The 8,952-nt window shown below is 43.8% G+C and overlaps 1 protein-coding gene across 2 annotated transcripts in view; it reads right to left on the bottom strand.

Annotated features, from left to right (window-relative positions):
* The window catches only part of fgf13b (fibroblast growth factor 13b), a 38,217-nt gene that overhangs the window by 7,379 nt on the left and 21,886 nt on the right, over nucleotides 1-8,952 (bottom strand). The window contains exons 1-2 of one of the 2 annotated variants that reach the window (XM_034098208.2): nucleotides 1,219-2,164; nucleotides 567-677 (exon numbers count right to left, since the gene is read on the bottom strand). In XM_034098208.2, coding sequence (XP_033954099.1) covers nucleotides 567-677; nucleotides 1,219-1,408 — 301 coding nt within the window. In that variant the 5' untranslated portion in view covers nucleotides 1,409-2,164. Of the gene's footprint in view, nucleotides 1-566; nucleotides 678-1,218; nucleotides 2,165-8,952 lie in introns of those variants that run through there. The other variant, XM_034098209.1, reaches the window with a different exon arrangement.

The raw sequence follows: 8,952 nt of genomic DNA, 5'->3' as shown, positions 1-8,952 counted from the left end.
TATGGGAATTAAACTAAACCAGATCTTGCTAGATATTGAACCTTCAATATGTTGCGATATTCTGTTTTATTTTGAACTCGTAGTGAATATTGAGATTTAAAAAAAGCGTGGTTTGAGTCTACATTACTTTGAAGTGGAGCAATTTTACAAGATATAATTCAACCCTGTGCTGTAGCTAATAGTAACATTTGTTTGTCGTTACAGCTACAGGAAGTTAGCATGGATTGACAGACTGTTTTTGAAATGTAATGATTTGGTGCTTTTCTTTGAATCTTATGTTAGTATAGTAAATACCCTTGGGGTTTGGACTGTTGCTCGGATAAAAACAAACATTTTGAAAATGTCACCTTGAATTCTGGGAATAGTGATTGCCATTATTCACTGTTTTCTGACGTTTTATAGCGAAAACAGGGAAAGGGAAAGATTAAAAAAGATTAAGCTTTAAAGAAAATAATGGAAATTGTAGCCAAGGTTGATTTTGAAACAGATGACGAAAAAAGTTAATCAGTGGAAAAACTTTGATGGACATGTTTTTTCTGTCACGCAAAGGTCAGATTTCGACCTACCGTAGGTGCTGTCTTCATCCTTTGTTCCATCGATGATGCCATCAGGCTGCATCTGCAGCTGGAAGCCCTGGCTGCAGGAGAGCCTGGTCACTATGCCCTTTAGCTGGGGCTCTGAGAGGAGCAGAATCGACAGAAGCATTAACTGCGTTTACTCCATATCACTGCCATGTGATCACATGTATCAAATCCAGCAATCACCAAGAAGCCGGAAGTATCAGAGGAGGATAAGCTGTTTATTTTTCCTATCACAGGGCCTCCAGGGCCCAATATCGATCCTTGACCCCTGTACACTGTGGCGTAGCCTACATACAAATCAAAAAATAATTGACAGATGAAATGTGAGAACAGGAGGAGCTGGAGCTCTGCTTGGATACGGATCCTGCTTTAATGAGAACATTAGCTATCACAGACATGCTGCTACAACACTTTGCTGCAGTACTACACAAAGTTATTCACATGTGATGTTTGTGTTGGCATGCAACATGATACATTCCTGAGCTACTGCTACAAGGAGGGTGATGAATGATGAAGGACCAGCCTCAGTGATGAGAGAAAATGGTGTTGGCTGGAAGTGATGATGGTAATGAAGCTGCTGCTGCTGCTGCTGATGAAGATGGTTGAGGTCCCACTTTTCTATCCATCATTCTCACACCTGGTGGTCGCTTTCTCTTCCGTTTCTTCCTCGATCCAAACAATTTGACTCGGGAGAACACATTCAGCTTGCTCGGCTTCTCGCTGGTTCCTTTGCTGTTGCTCGGGCTGCCACGGCACGCATTCGCCTTCTCCCTCGCCTGGCGCTTCTGGCGGATCAGGGAGCTCGCGATAGCCGCTGCCCGGGACATGTTCCCCGGGTGGAGTGAAACAAGGCTGCGCGTTCCGTTTGGAAGATATAGATAAAGCGACGGGTGTGTGTGTTGTGCTCGGAAAAAGGGGGTCTACTACACCACCCACGGCTCAGTTCGCATCGCACACCGGCCGCTGCAGCAGTCCCTTGATGTTAAAACGCGTCCAGAATCCTCCATCGCTGCGTCCTGGCGCTTCATGGAAGTTCTTAAACAAATCCAGAAATCTGCCAGTGATGAGGCTCACCTCCCCCCTCTCCCCCAAGGGGCCCGAGTGGCAAAGGTTGTCTAAGTAATATCCCCCCCTCAGGTGATTCTTCTTCTGGCTGTCCCAAGAGAGGAGGATGAAGAGGGTGCATCAAGTCCGGGTGCAAGTGCGAATCAACAAGCTTATGAACTGGTGCGAAGGACACAGGCGGGTGTTGTGGTGCTCACTGCAGCTGCTGCCTCCTCTTCCTCTGCTGCTGCTCTCCCTCTGCTCTCCCCCGACAATGCTCCGCTCCTCGACGCTATCCGTGACAGAAATGCAGCAACCGGGATGTTTGTCAGTGAAACAGCTCGGGGCCGGATCAGCGGGAAACGGTTCATGATGCAGCCGTGCTGTTCATAAGACTGCTGCAGCCCTGCCCGCCGCGAGGAGGAAGATGAGGAAGAACGAGGAGGGGGTAGAGGAGGTCGGGGTGTGCATGTGTGTGCGTTGTGTGTGCGTTGTGTGTGTGTGTGTGTGTGTGTGTGTGTGTGTGTGTGCGTGCGTGCGCGCGCGCGTGTGTGTGTGTGTGAGTGAGGGGAACGGGTCGAGTGGCGAGGGGCAGCTCTCCCTCATAGGGCACCTGTAGCCCTGAACCACACGTGGCATGATATTTACATGTTATAGGCTAGTGATGTGTGATAGGCAGATAGATTGAGAGAGGGGGGGAGAACAAATAAACAGTGAAATAAGAGAGACAGGTGAATGAATGAAAGGAGAAATAATGGAAAAACAGAGGGGGTGGGGTGTAATGGAGAATATGAAATGAGTTTTTGAGTGAGTGTGTAAGAGGGAGGGAGAAACTACAAATGGATTGGGAAAAGAGAAAGATGAATGAAGGAGAGGAGGACAAAATAAAGTGAGATGAAAGATGAATAGGGAGCATGTGAGTGGGAGAGAGAGTAAGGGCTGGAGACAGAAGACATTGCCTATACAGTATGAGCAGACAGGAATACATAAAATATGAGGAGTAAAGATAGAGAAAGGTAAGTGAAGACGCACTGTTGGAAGAGAGAGAGAGGCCTTGTGTGTGTGTGTGTGTGTGTGTGTGTGTGTGTGTGTGTGTGTGTGTGTGTGTGTGTGTGTGTGTGTGTGTGTGTGTGTGTGTGTGTGTGTGTGTGTGTGTGTGTGTGTGTGTGTGTGTGTGTGTGTGTGTGTGTGTGTGTGTGTGTGTGTGTGTTTGAGAGAGACAGCGGTGGAAGGAGGGGCTCTCATCTTATTTTGGTGCAGAGGTTCACCACTGCTGAAAGGCTGCAGCGTGCAAGAAGAACGAGGTGAATAACGGAGACAGCAATTGTTTTTTCTATAGCTGTTCATTTTGCATTTCCACCAGTATGGAGGAACATGTGCAATCAGCCAACCCATGCATGTCGACTGGCTGCAGGCAAAGCCCCCCGGATGCACAGCTGTCAATGGCAGATACAGCCGCAACTGCGCATGGCAGCAGTAAGTCCATAGAAGACGAGGCGGCGGACAAAGAGCCGCCTGATTCACGGCCGAGGTCGACCTGTGGCACCTGGCGCCGAGCAGCAGGCAGAGCCAAGTGTTGTTGCTGTTGTTCACCAGGGAGAAAGGTAGTGAAAATCGATGGCTGGACAGCAAGAGGAGGTGGTGAGCAGTAAATTACAGGACTGAAGAGGAGGAAAACTCTAAGCTGGAGCTGGGGCTGTGAGAATCAGACAGAGGGTAGAGGAGAGAGTGATGGACTGTTGACAGAAACTGGGATCAGGACCTGGTCATTGAAAGGGAGTCTTTACCCTTGACTGAAGGAGTAGAACACCTGTGGCCTCTTGGTTAGGTAAGAACCTTGTAAATTTATAAATATAGTTTGTGGTATACAGTAGTTCAAATGAACCCACTTCCACGAGAGACAACACTTGAGCCATGAAATATTGAATAACAAGTCTGAGGTGTCAACTGAAACATCAAAATATGAGAGCAAACGCTTACGTCCACTGTAATGCAATGACTGAAAGCTAAGCATTCATCTTTCATTTATGAGCTCCTTGCTTTTAAAACCACACCACGTGCCCCTAAAAGCAAAAGCCAACAAACAAGACGTAACAGCACAATGGACGCTGCAGGGAACACAACCAGATATTATGTGACTCTGAGGAACGAGGAACTCACCCTTTGGCATTAAAGGGCGTCAGCACATTAACTAATTTAATGTTTCAGAAAACACCAACATCAATAAGTTAATTAGTGGGAAAGCAGCCAAGCAACACAGAGAGAAATAATTATGAAGGGAGTTGTTTCCAGGAATGATAAAATACTCTGTTAAATAAATGGATTGCGTCGATAAATCACACATAAACAAAAGTCTGTTTAGATTATTGCACTTAGACAATCAAATTAAATAATAGATCCTGATGGTATTTACTACAGAACATTTATAGAAGATATCCAGAGAGAGAGAGAGAGCACTTATGTGTGTGACTCTCAGTCTAACTATGGATGCCAGTTATAGCATAATGAGAAGCGGATCAGCAGTTTTCATAATAGATTATGGGAGGCTGTGGCTCAGTGGATAGTGCGCTGAACTTCGAATCAGGGGATAGCAAGTTCGAGTCCCACTGCAGTCAGCATGTCGTTGTGTGGGGATTGTCCACAGTACTGAATGTATGTAAGTCGCTTTGGATAAAAGCGTCTAACAAGTTAAATGTAATGTAATTAAACACTTTGCAAACCATCTTTTAGAAAGAATACCATCAAACCACCACTGAACAATACGTGTTTACAACAGGGATGCAAAACGACTTTTTAATATCGATTAATCTGCATGTTATTTGACAGATTGTGGATGTATCATTTATTCATAGATCCCAATTTATCCGAGTCTAAAGTGATGTCTTTAAATGTTTTATTCTGACAAACAGTTTTCAGTTTAGTGTGATTACAGAAAATACTTTAACGAATCTCAAGAGTGTGTGGAATTTTTTCTTTCTGTTGATAATCGTTGCAGCTTTAGTTTACATATGTTTGTCTTTTCAAGAGCTGGAATAGCCATACTTTTTTTGACTTTTAAGGACATTTTAGTTTAAAAGTAAAAAGGTTTAAATCCTATTTTGGCCAAATGAACGACGTAAGAAACCGCCCTACAAGCTGATATACATTTTCAGTCAATTATAAGTCTAGAGGGCTGAAACTGTTAATAAGAATATTGGTAAAAATAATGTAAACCAAACTGAACAGCTTATTTAATGCTTCCCATTTGAAACTTCTGCTTAGCTCTAAAATATGTATCTGTCCTGAGTATGGAGGACACTGATAAAAGTTTATGATTACAGTTCCTGAAATAAAGATCCGTCTACTACAAAGGCTGCTAAGGTTACAACTATACTGCTCATGAACAACAAGACCATGCATTATCGATGTAGTTAATGAGTAGATGTATCTCATACACATTTAATTTGCAGTCGAGCAGTCTCTCAGCAGAAGGGCGCGTCCGACTCTGCTTTAAACACCACGGACAGCGCTTTAAGTTTTAAATGAGTTAAAAATACACATTCTACTTAAAATAAATACTAGTTTTAATTACAAAATGATCGACTGATTTCAAAACAATTTTCCTTTATTTTAAATATAATATTTTAAAAGTTGTCATAGTCAAAATGAGCTCTATCTATCTATGTTACATCCACAAAATCACCAAGGCATTATTTTAGAGATGTCCTTACTGTTGACCTAATTACCTACAAAGTGTATCCCCTCTTCTCGTCTATAACAGCATGTTCCCAAATGCTTTTACACACAGAGATCAGTTGTGAATTAATTTGGCAAGTTTCCTTAAAGATCTTTGAAGCAAATGTACAACAGCACGGGTCAAATCTCCTAAATCTGTTTAATTCAGACCGTTCCCCCGGTCCTACCTGAGGCCGATCGGCGGAGAGGGAAACTCATGCTGCGCCCTGGAGCTCCGGAGCCTTCTTGTGCTCATGGCTTTTCGCACTTCCTGTTGTGTGCTGCTGCTCCACCAAAAGAGGAGGAATTACTGAAGTTCAAGGCAAAGAAGTCTCCACGGAATTGGATCCATTAAGGCAGCGCACATGGCGTTGACGGAAGATCATTACAGAACATTAGAGGCCATTAAGCCTTTGGAACCGGTCATTAAAGATTCATCGCAAGGCCCCGCTGATCTGGCACAATAAGAGAGGGAGGGAGCGAAAGGACTTTCCAAATTCAAGGATCTTGTACTTAAGTAAAAGTACTAGAGTGTAGGAATACACTGGTACATGTAGAAGTCCAGCATTCAAAATGTTACTCAAGTAAAAGCAGCATCTCATATACTTAAAGTTCCAAATGTAAAATAATTCGTTATGCACATTGGTCCATTTCAGAATAATATATTATGTTTTGATTATAATCATTTATGCATTAATGCTTTTGTGATTAAAACTAGCTGCACATTTAAAAGCTTTGATACTGTGTATACTATTACTGCAGGGTAGCTTGTGAAAGTCTTATTTAAGTGTTGATTATATTTCACATTATTAATCCAAATAAGTAACTAAAGGTATTATATAGATGTAGTGGAGTAAACAAGTACCAGGTCATCTGACTTGAAGCCATACATTTGATCCAAAAACCTAAACGTATCAGCCAAGTCGTAGGTTGTGTCATCAAAGTGCATGCTTTCCACTATCAACATTCTTTAACCAATTTCAATACCGAAACAACACAAGGGACGCAGCACATTTTAGAAGAACGAACTAGGACTTGTTTGAGTATGTTCTGTCGATCTAATGGGTTCAACAAATCAACAAAACCTTTTAGCTCTAACTCAGTTAAAAAACAGTGAAAGTCAGACCCCTGTAAAAGCTTGGCATTAAACCTAATATGATTTTCTTGAGTAAATCTGCCTTTGTGCTGGTGATTCTTCACACTAAGTGTCTCAAAGCGAGCATCAACAGAAAAGTAGACTATGGAAACATGATGAGAGTCTGAACACCAAACACAGGCAACCTGAATTAATTTAACCGCTTACTTTACTGACAAAATAACTAAACACATCAGGTGATCTTCACCTTCAAACTACCTCAAACTTAAACTTTTCTCTCTTACAATCTATTTATAATACCGAAAAATACCAAATATATCAAGGCAACTCGTCTCATATTATCTTTATCATTGTGTTCAAGCTCTTCATTGTCGCTATACAATGTCCACATTAAATGGAATTTAAACCCCCCAGAACTCAGATTATCTGAATATTTTTAACTTGTTACCTAGACTATTTACATTTGATGGAATAGTCCAACCGTTTAAAAAATCGGAGTTTTTGGGGAGTTTAAAATTCCTTTATGTGTGAACATCGTATAGCGACAATGAAGAGCTTGAACACAATAATAAAGATATATAAATAAGCTGATGTAAACAACTTTAAAGCTCCTTACGGGGACACAAAGGGTAAGGAGGTTATACAAAAAACCTACCCAACACCTTAGAATAAAGTAAGCTAAACATCCTTAATTCCAAAGGTTTCTAAAATAGGCCAACCCTCACACTATACACAGAAATACACACTCCTAATAGTTATGCACTATATCTTTCTGTGGTTCTGTGAGTTATCCACAATGCCCCTCATTACTGTATTTAGTAACCACACTCAGAGCAGTGTGTCCAGTCCAGGACAGGCCCGCCATAACTTTGTGTTATCAGCCCATTACACGGTTGTGTTGTTACAAGGCTTCCTGTGAAGCAGTCTACTAAAACACAACAGCATCTATATCACAAAGTATTACAGAGTGTCTGTTGCTGCACATCCTGGAGTTCATTGCCTATAAAAGCCTCTGAAGCAGGATGTTGCTGCAGAACATGCTCACTCAGCAACTTCAGTGTAGTAGAGCTACAAGAAACAGAAATGTCAAGTCTGTCTGGGAAAAATATCTTTGATATAAATCTGACTTCCCAGGGAGTTACTGTGGGAGGTGCTGCGGGAGTATGGGGTGAGGGGGTCTCTACTCAGGGCCATCCAATCTCTGTACTCCCAAAGCGAGAGCTGTGTCCGGGTCCTCGGCAGTAAGTCGGACCCATTTCCGGTGAGGGTTGGCCTCCGCCAGGGCTGCGCTTTGTCACCAATCCTGTTTGTAATATACATGGATCGGATTTCGAGGCGTAGTCGTGGGGGAGGGGGTCTGCAGTTCGGTGGACTAAGGATTGCACCACTGCTTTTTGCAGATGATGTGGTTCTGATGGCTTCATCGGTCCGCGACCTTCAGCACTCACTGGATCGGTTCGCAACCGAGTGTGAAGCGGCTGGGATGAGGATCAGCACCTCCAAATCTGAGGCCATGGTTCTCAGCAGGAAACCGATGGACTGTCCACTCCAAGTAGGGAATGAGTCCTTACCCCAAGTGAAGGAGTTCAAGTATCTCGGGGTCTTGTTCTCGAGTGAGGGAACAATGGAGCGTGAGATGGGCCGGAGAATCGGAGCAGCGGGAGCGGTACTGCAGTCGCTTTACCGCACCGTTGTGACGAAAAGGGAGCTGAGCCAGAAGGCAAAGCTCTCCGTCTACCGGGCCATTTTCGTTCCTACCCTCACCTATGGTCATGAAGGATGGGTCATGACCGAAAGAACGAGATCGCGGATACAAGCGGTCGAGATGGGTTTCCTCCGCCGGGTGGCTGGTGTCTCCCTTAGAGATAAGGTGAGAAGTTCGGTCATCAGGGAGGGACTCGGAGTTGAGCCGCTCCTCCTTCGCGTCGAAAGAAGCCAGTTGAGGTGGTTCGGGCACCTAGTTAGGATGCCACCTGGACGCCTCCCTAGGGAGGTGTTCCAGGCACGTCCAGCTGGGAAGAGACCAAGGGGTAGACCTAGGACCAGGTGGAGGGATTATATCTCTTCGCTGGCCTGGGAGCGCCTTGGGATCCCCCAGTCAGAGCTGGTTGATGTCACCAGGGAAAAGAAAGTTTGGGGCTCTCTGCTGGAACTGCTACCCCCGCGACCCGACCACGGATAAGCGCGAGAAGATGGATGGATGGATGGATGGATAAATCTGACTTTGATTTCCTCTCAAGCTCGAGGTTACAAAATAATCTTATTTGGCTGTTTTATTGTTTTTTTGCTCCATTATGCTGTGGCTTCCTGTGATGATGAAATAACTGTTAGATCAAGCTGATGGCTTTGATCAGATTTCTTTCTTTCTTCTTCTTTGTTTTAACTGAAATAGAATTGTAACTTTGAACAAACACATCACACCTCCCCCAAAAGCCTCTGTAGCCTTGGCCTGAAATAGCAAACCACAGAGATGAAAGCAGAACCGTTTTGGCACAGTTTTGGCAGGTAGCCAGGATG

This window comes from Pseudochaenichthys georgianus, chromosome 14 (assembly GCF_902827115.2).
Source record: "Pseudochaenichthys georgianus chromosome 14, fPseGeo1.2, whole genome shotgun sequence".
Taxonomy (NCBI): Eukaryota; Metazoa; Chordata; class Actinopteri; order Perciformes; family Channichthyidae; genus Pseudochaenichthys; species Pseudochaenichthys georgianus.
This window is presented reverse-complemented; position numbering and strand designations above follow the sequence as displayed.